The following is a 20963-nucleotide window of genomic DNA, read 5'->3' on the forward strand; positions in this document are numbered from 1 at the left end:
ATTTATTCCAGACACATAGCCCAATAAATAAAACCACAATATAATAGCACAATGTAAAAAAATACCCAAGTTAAGAACAATATACAAAAAATTACAATAATCAATGAAGCCACATGCTTTACACTGCTAAACTATGAAGATTGAACACTATTAGAGCAGTGTGGGATGTAGGGACACCTGGAGTAAAGGGAGATTTCTAATGTGATGCGTTCAGTTTCTGCCTGGCCCTCCGTGTGTCAAAGTGTCATTAGGAAAGACGTTGGACCCTGAAAAAAGCTCCCTCCAAATGTAGTTTTTTACAGTGATACTAACAGTTTGAGATTAAAATGTACTCGGAATAGGGATTTTTCTAAATCCACTTTACAAAATAAAACACTGATTTGGTTTTTAATGTAAAAATCTCTTAACTTTGTCTTTAATCTCTGTATGCTAATATTTCTTAGTTGGTAAATATTTAATTTCCATTCTGGACCTGAATTCTCCAGTGACAGAAAATGTCTTTAAGGTACTTCTTGACATCAGGAGCGTTACAGTGGAAGAAATGTGTTTGATCGTTGCTCATTTTTTAGGTCTGCCCACCTAAAACAGAAACTGTCATCCTGATGGTTCATTTGAACAGGGAGATAGAAAATCATCAAGAAATCCACTATAAATAATTTATTTACACTTATTTTCATTTAGGGAAATGAGTATTTGATCCCCTAGCAACAATTAAGAGTTCTGATTCACACAGACCAGTTGGACTGTCCTAATCAATTGACCTGAAGACACTTGTTTGAACTGATCACCTGTAGAAAGACACCTGTCCACTAATCCGTCCACCAGTCAGACTCCAAACTCTCCAACATGAAAAGACTAAAGAGCTTTCAGTGGATTTAAGGGAGAAGATTGTAGACCTGCACAAGACCGGCCATGACTGACCCGGTACCGAGGTTCTGTTTGGGATTTGCATGATTGATTTTGCTTTGATCGAACATAACCTGGACTTGAGACCTGCACAGAAAAGCTCTGTTTTTGGTTCCATTCTCACTATTTTTTTGGGAAAACCTCTGAAGTAATTAGCACATAGATAATCTGAATTTCTATGGTGCCAAAAGATTTGAAAAACTAAATACAACTTAAAACTGAAAGCTAAAACCCTGGCGTTTTATCTAAAATGAGCGATGACTTCAGCAAGTTGAATATAACCTTGTTTTTTTTTTTCAAAATGTATTTCCTTCAGCTCCAAAAATCAAATTTTCATTTTCAAATCTTTTTTTTAACTTTCCATTTTTTTTTTGTCAGTTTCAAATCAGAAATCTTCAGTTTCAACTTTTGGTCCTCTTTCTGGCGTATGGGGGCGGGGCCTAGATGGAGGACCCGTCAGAATGCTGAGAGTGGCAGCTACAGACTCGGTGCATTCACTGACAGTGGAAACTTGGATAATTACTACCTGACCACGATGGAGACATTTTCACCCTTTACAAGTAATTAAAAATAAACAATATGAAAAGGTCACCTCAAGCTTCAATCATTTGACGGTGATATTTATTACTAGGTATTGAATGTGGCATTTCGCATGAACAGCACAATAATAACCTCTCAAAAAATGTTATAATAATGAAAAAGATTATTTTAATATAAAAAAATGAAAGAAAAAAAATATCACAACTACATCAATCCTGCAAAGGACCACAAATGTTTTCTTCTTCACCAGAAATTAAAACTCTGAAGAAGAACCCACGTGAATGATCTGCAAAACAACGTTTAGATAAACTTTTAAACTTCTATTGCTATGAAAACCTTAAAAAAACTTTTAGATGTTGAGATGGATATACAGAGGATAAGATTAAAATAAATCAGATGATTTGTTGTGGCCACTAAAGTAAACTGCTTAAAGAAAGACTGACATCCTGGCTGTAAAGTTAATAACATTCCTTCATTAAAGTTCACTTGGATGGACCCCTGAACAATACCCCTCATTTTTGTCCCACTTTTATTACTCCAAGTCTTAGAAACACAAATAAGTCAGCCAGAGTTTAAAAAGGAGACAGACTCGAGTTCATAATCCATTTATTAGACATGATTCATAAAGAGACAGACAGAGGAAGTATAAAAAATATGGGTTACAGAATCTTCTTAACATTTTTGTGAGGTCTCTTACTTGTTCCATTTTACATGTTGTTGAAACTAATAACTGTTTGTTTTTTTTTCTCACACAACATAATTGTCACTTTCACAAGCCCATAATTCAAGCACAGCATAATATTTAGTGTTAAAATGAGGTTAGCGAAAATGGAATCACATGCAATCATCCAACTTCTCAGTCTATGTACAGCACGTCCTCTCCGCTGGTAAAATGGAACTTGGTCAAACAGTTTTTTCAAACACATACACCTCAAACTTCGGGAGTATTTTATATCAAAAATTCCAATATCACGAGGTAATTATAAGATATTGATAATGTCACTAAAGTGGATCCATATGGATTCTTTTCTGATATGTTAAGTGTTAGACAGGCTCAGTCAGACTATTATGAAATCAGAGGCTAACATCTTAAAGCAACAATAGAATCTGGCTAAAACAGACTTTTATTTTGTATTCTCTCTCTATCTTATTGGTTTGTAACTGAAAATTCATACAAAAGCTCCAACCCCACAAAATGTGTTCTGTGCATGAATGTTGGCGTTTGAGCATGGCTTGAGAAAGTCTCACTGAAAGAGGCTGTTAGCAGTGCGGTTTGCTTGAATTCCTTTGGAGCTTTTGTGAGATGAACTGCATCCTAAAAGAAATGGAAGTGTACTGCTGTATGAGTCCAGGAGAACCTGTGCAGCCCACATCATGTGACTCAACCTGCTAACTTTTGATGAGCATGAATAAATAATTATGATAGAATACCATATTTTCCGCACTATAAGGAAAACTTAAAAGCCTTTAATAAAAAAAAAAAACACTTTAAAAAGCTAGAGCCCCTTACATGTGCAATAATTCTGATTCTGTTTACTGATGGTGAAGAAATTCTGAGAAGTCAAAATGTTTGGTTTGGTATTATTGTGAATACGCTAGCAGACCTAGCGTGTAGCAATGTCTATGTGTTTTTTTTTGTGAGTCACAAACAAAGGTGGGAGTTAGTGTAGTCACAGTAATGTTAATAATAGCCGTATCAGTCTGTTTTTTTAGGTGTTACGTACAAGGTAACAGATATTATAAATATGCTAATGCAGCTAAAGGTGCATTCACACCAGACGCGATTCGCACCGCGGTAGCGGTCAGTTCCAATGTTAAGTCAATAAAACAGATACAACATGAGGTTATCTGAAGTCCCACGGCGTGATAAGAGCGGTGAGCATGGGGCGAAGGTCTGCCAGCAGCTCAATATGAGTGACGCGGCGTGAATCGGGCAGAAAAAATAAAAATCCTAAGTTTAACAGGTCGATGCGTCGCATCTGCCAATCAGGAACTCAGATTTGAGCATGTGACGTTTTCAGTGACTCAATCAGTGGGTAGGTGTGGTGCCAAGGTACGTTCCCACTGCCAGAATGTGCATCTTGGCACCACACTGGCAGACAAAGAACTGTTGTGGTATGCGGTTTGAGCCTCCTTGAGACTTAAAAAAAAAGGTCTCCTAATTTTATTTTTTCCCCCTCGGGTTAATACAAGACAGAGAGCCTTCAAGCTCAGCCACAGAAACACAGCAGAAGCGGCTGTCATACAGACACAGCCCCCTGTGCTGGGAAAATCTCAAGGCGTCAAGCCCAGAAACACATTTTTTGACAGGCGAGAGCAGTGAATTCGTCACATGACAAAAGAGGAGTGGGACACGCGAATTTGTCGCGCGAATCACGTTCGGTGTGAATGCACCTTAATACTTCTAACATGGCTACGTGTAGCGTGTCACAAACAAATTCTAGAGTTACAGTGAACACAGTTAATAGTCTGACTGACTGATGGACTTATATCTCATAGCCTAATAGTTACAAGCGCCTAAATTTTGATATAATTTCAAAAATAGACCAATTTATTGCCTCATAATCTGTTGCGCCTTATAGTGCAGAAAATACAGTAATTTGCACTGGTCGGTTTATTTACGCTCCTGAATTTTTGGAGCCACATTATTTAATGACTTATTATCAAAGCTGTCATCCTTGTTGCAGTGGTCGCTAAGAAAATTAAAAACTTTCCTTTTTTATATACTTTTACGATGCAGTTCGTCTAAGTCCTTCTGCCTGTTTTCCAGTGTGGACTGTGTGTTTCTGGGCAGTCCCCCTTTTAGACCAAGCTGAATCCAGTGGGACTGCTCTGACTGATTACAATGGTTCCCAGTAGAAGAGCTATTACTTTAAATTAGCATGTTTGCTCTGAAAACCAATTTGCTGAGAGTTGAACTTTGGGGATGCCACACACACAAAGTTAGATAAAAGAAATTCTATACCCCCAAAAACAATTGGGGAACATGCCTACATGATAATAATATAAGTGTTTCATAGGGAAGTAGATGATCTAGCTAAAACCGAAAAAGACAAAATACATGAAATGAATCTAATCCCGTACAAATACACAACTAATTTCTTTACACAGTTGTGAAGACTACCATCCAGCTACAGTTCCAAGCCTTTCACGCTCTGTTCTAAGGAAAATAACTCTTAGTTCTATCTTTAAATATATCTTTTAAAAAAAGGAATCCATTCATTTTCAAATAAATTGTGCTATTTGTTGGTATTATACCAAACCTTTCTTTTTTTTTGCACAAAATAACTTTTACTATTCACAGTGTTTAAAACTGAGTACACACCGGTCCCTACCGAGTTAGCTGCATTTCCATTGACTATGAAATTGCACAAATTGGATTTGCGATCATAAATTTGCCAAACGGAAACAAATTTTTTTAGAAAAAACTAAGTTTATCTGAAAAAAAAAGTTTATGCCCTTGGAGGAGGTGGATTTTGGAGCGAATTGAAATATACATTTTTCGCAAGACTGCAATGGGAACACTTTATTCGAATTAAATTCGCTTCTTGGTAGGAACTGACTGTTAGGGTTCCACAGCATCACACATCCTAATTAAAAGTTGATCATGTCATGTGGAATTGTTTGATCCACAGCTCCTCTGTAAAATCACCAGCCACCATTTGCCAAAATCGCTTCATCCATAGCCGCTCCCACATAGCTTGCCGCTCCATGACCTGAATCAGACGCCGACTTCTCCTTTGATGGATGATGATGATTGCTAGTGCTGTGACAGATATTTGAATCTTTCTGCTGTAAATCAGAATGACTAATGACTAATTGCATGAGTTGGTTTGTGTATATTCGCAGAGTTATCATTGAATGGAAACAGTGCAACTGCAAAATCGTATATTTCCAACGTTTTTAGAATTTTGATACATGTTTGTAAAAAGTTGTAATGGAAACGCAGCTAGTGACACTGGCACTACTTTCACTTTAATTTTGGCAGCCCAGTAATTTCCCAAAACATATCAGGCACAAGAAATTGACAATTTTTAATGCATTGTTTGTAAACAATGCTAAATGTGAGTCTATTTAACGCAGGTCAAAATAGCTTAATGCTTTACCTTCATTTTTTTTTTTAGCATCAGTACGTCTCATGACGATATGAACTACCACCAACATGCTATCTTAATTTGAAATATTTCTTTACATTTGTATAATATTTTAGGATAGATATAGCACATCTTACAACATAAGCTAGTCTTTCCACAGGAATGTTAGACCTAAGTGATGAATTAATTTTGCATAGAATATACTTGTGTTGAAAATAAAAAGTCATATTTTCCACAATGTTCATTTTAAAGAAAAAAAAAAGACTCGATGTAAGGATTTGAAACACATACCTCTCCCACATTATCGCTAACCCCTGCCCAAAACAAGATCAAAGATTTAAGGAAACTTAAATCACTAATTTAGATCAAATTTTAACATCACAAAAGGAATTGTTCATGTATGAAGGGTATTAATATATTTAAATAAATATGCCTCTGTAACAAAAGATGCTAAATAAATTCTTAAATGATGTCATCAAGGAGATGTGGAGTGCCAACCCAGTCCAGTGTCCTGGGCTCTGAAGCAGCCATGATCATGCACATGAACTGTTTGCCAGTTCTCTTATCAATTGGATAAATAGTTGTGGGTGTAAACCTTCTATTGTTTTCCACAAACTCACAGAGCTGCTGATAAACCAGTGGGTATTCATGGCGTAGGAAAACTCCTCGAATCCTCAACTCACGCTGAATGTTGATGAAACAGATTTCTCGAGCCTTATGGCCTTCTTCTCCCTCTTTGTCAATATCTGCTGTTCCAGGAGGTGGAGTTAGGATCAATGTTTCCATGTCACTCTCTTTTTTATGAACCTTTCTCTCAGGGCTAAAGGAGGCCAATGCAACTTTTGCATATTTTCTAACTGTTGGTGCTTGGTTTCTTGGTGATGGCCCATCAGGCAACTGCTCACCAACAGCAATGGATACATTCAAGATAAAACATTCGTTAGGGTCATATTCTTTACCTGCCTCTTGCAGCTCTTTACAGTACTCTCCCAGATTTTCCCTAAAGCTTTCAAGTTCACGGAGGGAAAGGTACGTAGGAGACATGAGTAAACTATCCAGGCCACATTTCATGAATTTGCTAGAGGCTGCAGGGTTTGGGAAACCAAGAAATAAAACTCCCCTACCTCGAGAAAGGTAGCCAACTTTGGCAATACGAGAGAAGGCTTTATGCACTTCAACAGTCTCTCTGCAATGCTTAATGATGTGACGGCATGTGCTTCCAATTCTTCCATACAAGCAGCTTTCTTTGTGAATGTCCCAGTCCTCTCTGCGACAGTTACGGGAGCAGTAGTAGGTGTAGCAACTGTGACAGGATTTAAAATACAAACAAGCATTGAACAGGGTCTCTGTTCTCCGGCATTTGTTGTTGGAGCACATCATTGTATCATCCTCATCAGGGCTCTGATCTGGAGAACATTCCTCTGCACTTTTCATCGCATCACTTGAATTATCCATATCGCAAAAAGCATCTGCATTCATTCGAATTGAAGTTGGCTGTTTGTCTAGTGGAGGTGGGTCATCCTTTGCTGCTTTTGAACTTCTAGACAACGATACAGCTTCTTCCTCATCAATTAACTTCTTCAATTGGTCCAGAATGTCCTCACTTGTCCGTCTACTTGGTGGCTTGTAGTCAGTCACAAGATCTGCCAGAAGCTCATCAAGCTGCTCAAGACTTTGCTGAAGTGAGCCATTGTCATGTGTGTTCTCTTTAGATGTTCTTTCAAAATCCCGCCGAGACATTTCTGGACCTTCAGTACTTCTGGAGTCAATAGCGTCCCAACTAGCAGACCGGCCTTCAACCTTATTGAGATTTCCATTTTTAATATCATTGTCAGTGATCGTTATCTCAGGTGTGACAAACCAAAGTTTACTAGAAGCGACTTTTGATGTCTCGGTTGGGCTTTTGTCAATTAGTGAGTTATCAGACATTGATAAAGCTGCATAGCGTCTTGGTGAACTGGAAAGATTCACTACCACTGGTTGTGGTTTGTCATCTAGGGTTGTAGAAGGCTTCCTTGAGTCAAGAAGATCATCATAGCTCTGCCCTCTCTGAACAGGGATGGGTTGTTCCCTTTCAACACGAGAGTTGAGAATGTTGTCCCAAGACCTGGAGTAAGATTTAGAGTCTGTTGCTATTTTTTGAGGTTCTAAACATGGATTGGCATACCATGGCATGGATGTCGGATCCTGCTGGATTGGGGTTGGAGTTGCTTGAGATACATAAGAGGCAGGATTGGTGGAATAACCAGATGCATCTGAGCCATACCAGTCATCTGCCTGCGGTTGAATGACTCTAGCATGTCTGCGGCCCTCAGTGTAGTACGCTCCTGCTGGTACATGGTGTTCTGGAAGCATTGCATACATGTTACTGGAATAAGTAAACCTTGGCGGTGCAGTATGAATTTGATAAGACCTTGGGTCATCTGGATAAACTATTCTCGTTGGAGGTGTTCTTATGATGTATGGTCCTGGTTCATTTGCTGCATAGGGTTTGAGGTACCCTGGTTGCACAGAGTACGGATATGGTTCCGTTTCAGGATAATATGACCTTGTAGCTACAGCATGCACCATGCGAGTCCTTGGATCTTGTACGTAGTGCACTTTTGGAGAGTATGCTTGCCCTGGTGTGTAACTGTCATCATAAAAATAGGAATCACATTGTGGAGGAACATGAGGAACAGAAGGAACATACCTTCCTGGGTCATCTGCATAAAAAAATTTTGTTGGCACATTGGGACTGGAGTGAGCTCTTCGTTCTCTACCATAATAGTCACCTGTAGAAGGCATTCTTTGTAACGGAAGCTCCATCTGCTGCAAGTAACTGTTTGGCATGCTGCGGGAATACTGATAAGCTTGCCTACTCTCTCTTTCCAAAGAGTCAGAAGCAGGTTGAGTTCTAGAATAGGAGAAATGCCGTGGCACAGTCAGACTCCTGCTCCCTATATTTTGCTGTCTCTGACAGGGTATGTCTATTGACTTGGTAGTCTTTTTTCGTCTTGACTGATGTAATGCCATGTCATCAGGCATAATGTCCACTCGACATCTAACATGAGGACTAGTTGCTGGTTTATTCAGTTCACCATATGAACATTTGTCTATAACACAGTGAGGTGAATTTCTGCTGCTATCAGCAATTTGAGGTTGCAGCTTAATTGGGTGAACTTCAGGCATGTGAGCCCTTGCTCCTGAAAAAGACGCCTCCCTACGTGGTGATACTTCAGGTCTCCAGCGAGAGTCTTTCATGGTCCTTTGAGACTCTCTCCCTTTCCTTCTTGAAGATGAAGACCCCTCAAACGATACTGGAGTGAAGTTGGTTTGGACTCGGGAGGCACTTTTAGACCTTGTCCTTCTTTTATGATCAGGGACCATTACCTCACTGGTCATTTCTGCAGCCATTGACTGAGGTGTCATTCTGTGAGAGAAAATGTCCGGAGAAGAAAAGCGGTATCTCTGCTGACTCCCCGAGGAAGTCCATGCAACCTCTGGGTTGACCCCCTTCCTATCAGTCTTTTTACTTGGAGACTCCATTAGACTCCTGTGTGATTTAAGATCTTTCAACAACTTAAAGTCAAAGGTTTGGCAGTGCCTCTTGATAACTTTGAGATTACTATCTTCCAGGGTGCTACAATTTGTGGAATCACATTGTTTGGAGGCTTGCAATGACTTGCGGAGTGGAAAAATTGGAATCACCTTTATATCCTGATGCACAGTTGATACTAGTATGTCAGGCGGGTCTGTACGTGTCATCTTAGAGTGATTCTTTTATACTTCTCCATTAAATTGCTTTTATGTTGATCTTACCTAAGAGGAAAACAGAGAATTTCAGTTAGTGAAAGGAACAGCATATATATAGATATACACACACAGACCACAAGTGTTCAGAAATATGTTTTCAACCTTCCAATACAACAAAAACAAAACATAATAAATTGATCAGAAACAGACAGATTAGGAAATGCTTCAGATTTGAAACATATTTCAAGAGTTTTTCTTCCCTGAGATGATTTATTTAGTCATAAGCTACAAAGATGACAGTCATTAGGTGAGTAGTTCTAAAACTGTGGGTTTGGGAGGCAAAATTTCTGCTGGATGCCTCCATCTTTTAGATCAAAATACTAAAGAACCCCAACCCTCTGGTACTTGATACCTGATTTTTGATGGCTTTTGCTTGTTTGATGTAGAAACATGTGACATTAACCCTTGTGCTATCCTAGGCAGGTTTAAGTTAAAGTGGGGTCATCTGGACCCCACAAGACAGAGCGCCGAACTTTTTTTTTTCAAGGATTTTTTATCTTCACTGGTGTCTGTGGCAGACATGAATGCCTGTCCATCTTTGTCATGAGAGGGATCATACAACAATGTAAGGGACCCCAAAAGATAGCACGAGGCTTAAAAGATTGCTAAAGTTTGCTTAGAAGAAAACTGTAAAGCATGGATGCCCAAAGTGGGGCCTGTGGGCCAAATTTTGCCCACCAAAGGTTATCTTTTGGCTTGCCAATGGTTAACTTTTGGCCCACCAAGTTGTGGCCGGGGAAGCTGCGGAGTGTTACCCATTTCCCATTGATTCTCTATGGCACACGTGTCAAAGTCAACACCAGGGGGCCGGCCCTCCGGGTAATTATATCCGGCCCTCCTGATCATTTTATTTTATTATTGATGACTCAATGTTGTTTTGCGCTCATTTCTAACTTGTAGAAATGTGACAAAATACATTTTAAAAGAGAGTAAAATATTGAAAGTTTTTGAAGGTTTAAGTTGATTTATTTTGGAATAAAATTCCTGCCTTTTTATTATTCATAATAATGTTAAAAAGTTATGGTTTTAAAGTTTAAAAATTGGCAATCTGCTAACTTTTTTGGACAATTTTGGCATTTACTAAGACTTTTTAGGCTATTTTGGAGTTCATCTTATATTTAAGATACATGCTAGCTGTCTTGGCTAATTTAGGCTTTTTCTTAGTTTTTTAGGCTAACTTGAAGTTTAGCTATTTTTCAGCTACATGCTAGCTGTTTTGGCTAACCTAAGTTTTTTTTTGTTTTTGTTTTTTGGACTAAGCTAATATTTTTGTAGCTATTAGATTCAGTGTCTTTAGATATTTATTTTAGCATCTTCAGCTATCAGCACTAGCATCTTCAGCGGCCAATTTCAGCTTACAGCATTCACATTAGCATTATTACAGGTAATGCTATCTATCTAACTGATAATTATGTTTAAAAAGTTATGTTTTTAAAGTATACAAATTTAGTTTTACAGTGTTCAGTAAATGTTTATCCCGTTCGGCCCGCGACCTAAGGTGTCTTTTGGATTTTGGCCCCTGTGCGATTGAATATGACACCCCTGCTCTATGGTGTTCCAAAACTCTGAGGCTGTAATATACTTTCGGCCTCCTGGTGGCGCTGTTAGCACTTTCTTTGTCAGTCGGTATGGGTGAAACGACCCCCAAGTAAGTCAGTCCTGGGCTTTTTGTTTGTTTGTTTTAGAAATTCCCATGAGTCTTCATGGTCACTTCTGATGCTTTTAGTGGCCTTTTTCAGCTATAGCCAAGACGGAGCGACAACAGGAAACAGATAAAGTTAAAAGACCAGCTCCACGTCTCTCATTAGAATCCCAGTTTGCTGTTTTCATTGGAAGAAAGCTTGTTTTAGCGTGCTCTTGTTTTTCAATTACAAATGGCCAGTGAGGCCTTGCTGTTAAAGGTTTCAAAGACAAGCCATGCAAAAAAATACTGTATCTGGCCCGCAGACTGAGACCCTATTCAGATTTTGGACCTTAAAGCAGAGACGTTTGCATACCCCTGCTGTAAAGCATAGCTGCATAACAGAGAACTTAATTTGTTTTTAATGTGTGTGCTCATAAATTTGTTTCCAGTTGTTGACTATTGGGATTTCTAAGTATGCTCTCAAACTGTGGATATGTCCTACTTTTATTTTGATGGTAATTGTTTGATTACACAGGTGTTCTGAATATAAATGATGGTCAAATAAATGAAACACACAGAAATCCAAAGACGGAGACGTGCCAATGCTTATCTCTCATCCACTACTTTCCACGACAATCCTAGACATTAGAAGAATTTTGCTGAGCAGAAAAACTTTGTCAACTGGTTATGGGCCAAGATGAACAAACTGATTGTTGGGACAAATGAGCTTCAGCGTGACACTGAAAGTTGTCATATTAGATCAACGCCATGGCCACAATAGTTGAGTTAAGGAGCAATTAGTTCCGGCTGTAAGACATATGAACTGTGGGGGACAAAGTTTCTAGGCCATCTTTTGTTACAAGGACTGAAGGATTTCTTTTGGAAGAACACCAGGAGGATGAGCAGAAAAATGCAATGGCATACAAAAAAATAATGATCCAGTTTCTGCAAAACAAAATGAAGCTGATGACGGATGCAGTTTATAAAGTTGTTAGAGTCTATTATGCATTATGATTCTGGAGATGCTGTGGGTCAAATACAACTGCAACATCTTCCAATATGACCAGTTTGGCAGTGGGTCAGGAATGGTTTGGGATTTCTTTGGAGGGCAGCACAGTTCTCCACATGATCACCAGATGTTCAAATACTTATATAATAGCATAAAGATAAACTATTTGAAATATCACATATGTGATACCCAGATCTTTTTTTAGATTATGTTTCTCACAGTGGAAATGAACCTAAGATGAAAATGTCAGAGCCCTCTACCATTTCTTTGGGGACGAACTTGCAAAATAACAGGGAGTTCAAATACCTCCCATTCAAATTTACTGCTGTGCTATCCTACCCAATGCTTTCGCCCACTGAGCTGTCATATCACTTGATGGAAGTCGTATCTTGAAGCTCCTCACGTGATAGAAAGTGACTTTAAGGACACTGAGTTAAAAACAGCTTTCCCCCAGTTTCAACAGCACATGCTGCATGTAGCTCCAGGGGGTTGAAGGAACTGGACAAGGTCTATTCCAGCGTAAAGAAAGGCTACAGGGCAACATCTGTACCACATCTTGGATCTTTTGACACATCAGTGATGTTATTACCAGCTTTATCCACATCAGAGAGGCAACAAATGAAAATATGACACCATTATTGTATGAAATTTCAGTCCTTTGTGGTATAAGTAATACAGAATTGGTTCTTGCGTTCGTCCATCATCGATATCCGCCGAGGGTTTCAGGTTTTACTTTATTCACTTCTGAGCTGTTCAAAAGTTTTGGTCAGTTGAGAATAATAGTTTGTGTGTTTTACGTAGTTTATGCACAATTATAATCTTTCTGCAAGATGAATACCCAAATTTGTGGCTTTCCATAACCGTTCTTTGTATGTCTTTCTTTTTCTTTATTCATTTATTTGACAGGGACGTTGCACATTAAAAAGCATTCCTGCCAATGCACCAGAGTTCGCTTGAAAGCTATTCTTCATCTGCTGTCCCTGGACTGATGGTAAAATGGTCTTCCTATAAAAACAAAGTTAGAAACAAAATGTAATAAAAGTACAGTAAAAGAACGGTAAAAACTTGTAACGGGTCTAACGACCTTGTAACTAATTTACCACAGATGTATAACTTTTATATCGCGTATACGGTGCACATATTTTAACATTACATAATTGATGCATAAATCACTATTGAATTGCATATAAACTACTCAATAATAAGATATGGTTCATGGATTATTTGTTATTTTGTGTGAGGGCCTATAAATTGGACAATCTTTCACCATTCTAGCAGTCTAAACCGAGTGGGGATCTCTGGTGCTGCGCGACTTTTGCTCAGGGCTCTGAATGTCAGAGTGAAGAAATTCAATGACGTGCAGGTTTACGTGTTCTCTGCGTGGTTTATTCATACTTTTTTCGTAGCTTTAACGTTGTTCATTCATAATATATCTGTGAAAACATAACATACAAGACCACAATCTTTTAATTATTCTGATACTGTTCATTTTAATTGTATTTTATTTCTACTATTTTTTGTTTTAACTATATTTTATTTTCTTGCATTGATGCCTTTCGGCCCAGGTCTCCCTTAAAAATCAATGGGATTTTCTGGTAAAATAAAGGTTAAAAAAACACTTTTTCCACATATATTCACATATGAACAATTTTAATTTGGACATTATGCCCAACATGTACATAGTGTCTTTGTAACACGGCCCTCAGGAGCTACTACAAAACCAGCCGTGGTAAATGAAGCCGACATCAAGTATATCTCCCCCTTTTTGCCAATGTCACACACTCTTCTCCTCCTGCGCTCCTCTTCCTCTCCAAGCCCTGGCTTTTGTGCTCTGGGGCGGCTGATTATACGATCTCTCCCTCCTGCCAGTGCTCATCTTTAATCCCTCTTGGGAGGGCATTATTGTCTATTATCAACAGATACAGGCTGAGCAGCTACAGAATATGTGGAGCAATGGCCCGAGTATCACAGAAAATAGTGTGTAAATCCTCATTTAAGTACTGCCGTTTGTATCTGTTATCAATTGCACGAATGGAATCAGTAAATTAGCCACAATTCCTAATTAAATTGTACATAAAATATCTGCTTGCACACACAATATTCTTATTTAACACCCTTAGTAAAATAAGCTCAGTTTTTTTTAACAGTAGTGCTCACAAGAATGGATTTTTTTTTAGTATCTGAACTCACATGTGAATTTTTCAAGTCACATCAGTGATGTAGAAATGATTCAGACCTGCCATTAGTATTGCTTTTGTTCAAAATTTAACAGGAGCAATTAAAACATGTTTTTAGTTTTGCCATTTTTGGTGTAAAACAAACATAATAATTACGACACATAATTGTGACATAACTTGCAATAAATCCTTCAAAGTTTTAGATTGTTTTAGTGAGTTTCGCCTGTTTTAAGGCCATTTTTCACACTCTTTGGACATTTTATGTAATTAAATCTTTCACCTTTTGTTATTATACATACAAACAATTTAATCTCTCTTTTTTTTAACAAAAAAGGATAAAATGTACTACTAGGAATTTAGCTTTTTGTACAGTTCCATGTTTATTTTGGAGCAATTTGCAGCATAATTAAAAACAATCTCTAAAAGAAGATGGGGTTGTACTAAGCAGATTGTCACAAAAAAAAATTTAAAGATCAATTATTAACGCAAATCAGAAAGTTGTAAAAACCCTCCAATCTCTAAATAAATCGTTTTTTGGAATTTTTCTGTAAACTTGAGGGCCTTTATTCCTCTCATCATTATAAACATAGTCCGACATCTTCATCCTTCTGAAACTAACACGCACAGGGTTATATTGTGAACTAAGAGGCCTCAACTGAGATATGAATCTTTTTTTTGTTTAAATATACTGTTTAACGTACCCCAAACTGCTTCTTGTAAACATAATTATCTATGCTGATTTGTTTGATATTTATTAGTATATGAATAACAGCAAAGACCACAGAGGAAACGTTTTGCTTCCTATGACCTGCATGTGAATTCAAGCAGCATGCAGAGCTTTCTTGGTGTTTATTGACCCAGGATAATGCAAACAAAGGAGCCGTTAGTCAGGGGTCAAATAACTGGGTCTTTCCTGCCTGAGAGAACAAAAAAACGCTGTCGTTCGGGTTCCTTGAATACTGGAGCCAGTGGGGCTCTTGAGCTAATTTGATACTTCTCATGTGCAGAATTTACTACTTTTACTTCCTTGACTAAAAGCATTCTCAGACTATCTTCTAATCAATACTTTACTACAATCTTTCCATTTAAAAGATTAAGTTTAGTCATTAATTTACTGATATTATTTCATGAACACTACATCTGAGTGAACGATGAGTACCAAACAACACATGTTATTTGTGAAGAGATGCCTGTGTGAAGCATGCACCACATGCTTTTAGGAAATCAGAAAATGACTAGCATTAGCATCTCTTTGGATTTGGGTCGTGTACTATGGTAAAGTCTACACTGTTTTATGACACCCTGGCTTTTATAATTAAAGCTAGCACTGCTGTTTTATTTTTATAAATTGTGACCTCGTCTGACTAATTATGAAGCCCTTGGAGACCCTTTAGCACCAGGGGCATAAAGAAACCACTTGGGTCTGAACACTAACTATTAAACCTCGTTTCCACTGAGTGGTCCAGACCGGACTGGACCGGGCCAGACTGAACTTTTGAGCGTTTTAATTACAAAATTGACCCATTAGGCAGGACTGACTAGTACCATTTCTAGGGCTGGTATCGGTTATAATTTCCAGAAACGATTCGATTCACAAGAACCTGAATCGATTTGATTCTGATTTTTTTCAGATTCTTCAATTATAAATGTTTCAATAAATCAAAATACACATCAGTTTTGTGCTTTTTAGTAATTTAAAATGTATTTCCCTTTCATTTGGTGGTGCAGAAGTAGAGTGATGAACCTCTGATTGGAAGATTGAGGGTTTGGTTCCCACCTAGCCCACCCATGTGTCCACGTGTCTTTGGGTAAGACACTGAAGCCCTCATTGCTCCTGATGGTTAAAGGTTGGTGTCAGTGGAGCTGTCATTAGTGTATGAATGGGTAAATGGGAGTATGGAGCTTTAAGACGCCATTTACAATTCAAAATAAGAGAGGGAGAGGAATTTTACCTACTGTTGGAAAGTATCGCTGATTTAGCATCGATGTAAACAAATTGTAATATATTAATTCACTGAAAACATTTATAATTTACGGTTAAAGATAATGGTAAGGAAATGTCTAGCAGGCTCTTAAAGACTGGACCTAACCAGGGGTCTGCAACCTGAGACTCCGGAGCCACAAGTGGCTCCTTTACCCCTCCATTGTGGCTCTCTGATTTAAAAAAAAAAAAAAAAATTGTCTTTAATTTTAAATAGTAACTTAAGTTAAAAAAATAAGTAGTAAATTGAAAAAGTAAACTCAAACTTTGTTCTATCCATTCACAAACTGTTTAAGAACATCCACGATATTCCAACAATCCATCGAGTAGTTTGTCGTTTAACAAAGTCAAGTTTCAATATTTTGACAGATTTGTGATCATGATTTACAACAGAAAATCAATTTGAGGTCAGTAGACACAACCAAAATTCATATCAACAGCTATTAGGCAGATTTTCTATTTTTGAGCAAATTGATGTGCCCCCTAAAGGTTAAAAAAACAGTAAGGGTCACTAAATTAGCTCATTAAATTTTAAGTTATGCATTTCTGGCAGAGATTAACCACAAACTAAAATATAATTTTTTTTTACTTGGTTTCCTATATTTGCTTCATTGAGATGACCTTATGGAACGCAGAAAGTCTTATTTTGAAAGGAAGTCATAACCTTTGTCAAAAGGTTATATTTTGAAAAAGGGCTATTTTTTATAGATTTATTTTAATGCTAAAAACAATAATTCATTTATATGTATTATGATAGGAAATATTAAAATAAATACAAATCAGTGTCTCATTTCTATAAGGGTGAGCTACGACTCTGTGGCTCCTAATAGGTTGTGATCAGCAAGAAATCAACCCAAATGGCTCTTTGAGTGTTAAAGGTTGCCGACCCCTGACCTAGACCAATGTGGGGCTTTAACCCTTTTTGCAAACATTTAGGGATGACTTAATATAAAAGTTTGGAAGAAACAGGTCCTCGGCTGCATCCCAATATTTTAATGGTAGTTTGTTTTCTTTTGCCTTTCATGTGCTGCAGATAGTGTTCTCATGCTATCGTGGAAGGAGAGTCAGAGAAAACTATTGTGTTCTACCAGAAAGAAATTATGTCAAGTATAAACTCACGTTGTCAAAAAGCTTGACATAAAATGAACATTCTCCCTCACTGGCAATGTATCATGCCAGAGGCTAAGGGCTCAATACACAACAACGTCTAGATCTGTGATCATCTAACTTGCACTGTGTACTGTGAAAATTAAGGTCATCCTACATGTAAACAAAATCAGCTGATGATCCGACCCACTTCACCGCTGACGAAGCGTTCACTGCACAGCACAGAGCAGCTCTGAATTCTCCGTGGTCGGTTATTACAATCCACTGATTGTAAGAAGCTATTCATTAAAAGATAGTCTGATACTTTTGATGATTCTCCAGCCTCATCCAGCAGCACAACAAGAATTGGTCATCAGAGTTTAATAGAATACTTCCATATGGAACTAAAGATGGAATCTTCTTCAGGATTCGATTCAAACCTTATTCTTGGGTCACAGTTTTGTTTTGGCTTAATTCATAATGTGTGTATTACAAAAACAACAACAAAAAAGCATACATTCTTAAAAGCTTTCAGTTGTGCTGTAATGAAACAATAAATAATAAATCAAATTTAGCATAATATGCATTTGACCCTTAAACGTAGACATAAACGTTTGCAGTAGGAATGCTTTGATACACTTTTCCCACAATTCAGTTCAATGTTGTTGGATATGGCTCAGTTTAAGCTGAGGATTGTGACATCCCTAGATGGAGCCCTGGTGTCGGACACCACCAGTGGTTGTGCTGCACTATAGGAGGAAAACTCGCGATCTACAATATTTGTGACCAGTATTGCGATTAGGGCTGCCACAATTAGTCGACTAATCAACTATTAAACTAGTCTACTTTAAATTATTTGGAGTCAGAGTTTATACAAATAATTTCTGAAATTCAAAAAAATCTCCAGCACAGAATGTAAAAAGGTTTAAGTTTATTTTAGACGGAGTTTTATTATGCTGATTTCACAGCTGCACGGCAGGACGCCTGAGTGCGATTAATAAATATTAACAAATTAAATATGTTTTATTAATTGCGCAGGTTAACACGTCAACATTCACTGCCCCACTAAAAACACAACCAATGAGAGAGAGGCAGAGAGCAGTTGGAGACAAGGCGAGATGGACGATGTCAAACTAATTGTAGAAGCTCTAAATAACCACAGCTGAGTAGAAGAGCCTGTCGACCATCGGGAAAAAATACGCGTCTGGTGTGAACTGGAGGTGAAGCGGATTCCGCCTGCGCTCTGGTTAACCTGGCAGGACATTTGTTAGAGTCTCTACCACTAAAGATTCAAAAGTCCTTCAGTCTGAAGCAAAAACATCATCAGCTAATATTAACTGGAACAGTTGAGTCCGCACTGTTGGAGTTCTCTTTACTCAAATCACATCTACGTGCTCGGTGTTTTTAGTGTGCACACATGATACTTGTGGGGAGCCTGCTCGTCTTTTGGAGATTTTTCCTTGTGGAGTTCCAAACAGCACAGAGCAGGAAGTTTTCTTAGAGAGCAGCATGGATACAGAAGACAAGCAGGCGGCGGTGAGGAAATAAACTTGATGCAGACGATTGCAAGGAGACTGCGCAGTAACAGCATCAGAAACTTAGGAACATTTACAAACCATGGGAAGAAATAAAAATCTCCAGATAAGAATATAAGGGAATTTTTATTAAAAAAAAATCCCTTAGAGAGAAAAGGAAAGCGTAGAAAGTAGGGCCAGGAATCAATAAAATAAATAAACTAATTAATCCCAAACCTGGAAAAAATTAATTGCGATTAATCGCTATAACTTTTTCTTTAAAGTCTCAGTACTACCAACCACTTATTATCAGTAAATAATCACAAAAATAAATCCTGCACCAAACTCTCCATTTAGAACATTTACTTTAATTACTGCTGTCTATCAATAAAAAAAAAAAAAATCTGATTAATCGCACTTGTGTTGGGATTAATCACAATGTTTTACCAGGTAAAGTCTATTTGTACAATAAGGCACAGAACATGGATCAAATAATCCACTTTTTGTGAAAAAGTGACCTAAACATCAAAAATAGAAGAATAAAGCACTAAAAACTGATTGAATATTTATCTCTTTTGTACATGATTATGGTATAAGCGGGTAATACTCGAAGAAATGTTTTAACGCACGCCATGGAAATCTGAACCTCCGAGGTAAAGCGAAGGACTGTTTCTTCGATTAATTTGCGTTAAAACATTAACGCATGAATTCTTTTTGATTAATCGTGTGCGTTAATGTTCACAGCCCTAGTAGAAAGACAGCAAAGGTTACATATGATGCATTGTTTTTAGAGTTATTTTTAAGGCTTAATAGTCATTTCCTCTTTGTTTAGATGAAAACATAGGAGAAACAAATAACGTCCTTTTTTTCTTCCTGGTATTTTTTAAAGTTGATTAAGACAATGTTGGGGAAAAAGGACAAAATGAACCATCCTAGGCCATAAAACATCCCTGTCACATACAACACAGTGAATTCTGCCCAATACGAGATGAGACCACAGATGTGGATGGTTTGGTGCATCTCTTTGTATAAGTGTGTTCATTAATGAACGCACTATTAAGAAAAGCAGGCTGTTCTATAAAACACAGGAGGAGAGGACAACTTTTGTGGTCATTATTTGTATCCCTGGACACACTCATGAACACACACGGCCCGTGTAGGACAGATGCTTTAGCTTCTGCACAGATGGCACACAGAACAGGACTGAGATGTGGTTACACCTGTGCAAGCAGGCGCCTGAGGTGCCTCCTCACAGCATCCAAGAATATTTTGGACTCCATTATGAAAATTATTGTATGAAATGTCTATTTTTAAACTTATGTCATATATTAGGCGGAATGAAAATATACGAAAAGGTCAGAGATAAGTCTGTCAGACTTTAACAACTGTGTACACTATAGCTGTGTTTTCATTACACATATGCACAAAACCTGTATCAAATTTAAAAACAACACAATTTTGCTATCATTTGCTATTTTCCATTCAATCATAATTATGCGAATAAACACAAACCAACTCATGCGATGTTAATTAAAAACATGGCGATGAGTGTGAACAATACTTCAGTCATCATCATCCATCAAAGGAGACGTCGGCGTCTTATTCAGGTCATGGAAGCTATATAGGTTTGGATGAAGTCCTAACTAGATACCAGCTAAGCGTGGGATGCGGTTGTTGGTCACGTGACTCATTTTATTAGAAAAAAGTGTTTCCATTGCAGTTTTGTAAAACATGTGAATTTCAATACACTTTAAAATCCACCTTCTCCGAGGACAAAAACGTTTTTGTTGATGAATGCAAGTCTTTTTTTTTTAATTGTCGTCTTCCCATTAGACAATTTTACCATTGAAATCCAATTTATGCTATTTTATAGTCAATGGAAATGCAGCTAGTAATTCTAGAACTTGTTTGTAACACGCTACATGCTAGCCATGTTTGTATTATCTAAAGTAACTCCTAACCTTGTAAGCAACACGTAAAAATAAAAACAGTTCGACACTGCTACATGTTAGCTGCGTTAGTGTTTTCATAATAACATCCAATCCTGCTTGGAACTAAATATATATATAAAAAACAGGTTGTCATTTCGACAAATACCTCTCAAAAGCTCAAACATCAATTAGCACAACCGGAATTAATCAATTCTTAACCAAAGTCTCACTATTAATATACATTTTTTCTATTGTAAAATTGTTCGGTGGGACTGTCGGTATGGAAGTTAGCCCAGCTAAGTTCTA

At 37.7% G+C, this 20963-nt stretch overlaps 1 protein-coding gene across 2 annotated transcripts in view; it reads right to left on the minus strand.

The window, feature by feature from the left end:
- Positions 1-2035: 2035 nt before the first annotated feature.
- The window catches only part of ajm1 (apical junction component 1 homolog), a 30839-nt gene continuing 11911 nt past the window's right edge, over positions 2036-20963 (minus strand). For both annotated transcript variants that reach the window (XM_024299654.2, XM_024299653.1), the window contains exon 2: positions 2036-9341. In XM_024299654.2, coding sequence (XP_024155422.1) covers positions 6003-9287 — 3285 coding nt within the window. In that variant the 5' untranslated portion in view covers positions 9288-9341 and the 3' untranslated portion in view covers positions 2036-6002. The remainder of the gene's footprint in view (positions 9342-20963) is intronic.

This window comes from Oryzias melastigma, linkage group LG12, assembly GCF_002922805.2.
Source record: "Oryzias melastigma strain HK-1 linkage group LG12, ASM292280v2, whole genome shotgun sequence".
In the NCBI taxonomy this organism is placed as follows: domain Eukaryota; kingdom Metazoa; phylum Chordata; class Actinopteri; order Beloniformes; family Adrianichthyidae; genus Oryzias; species Oryzias melastigma.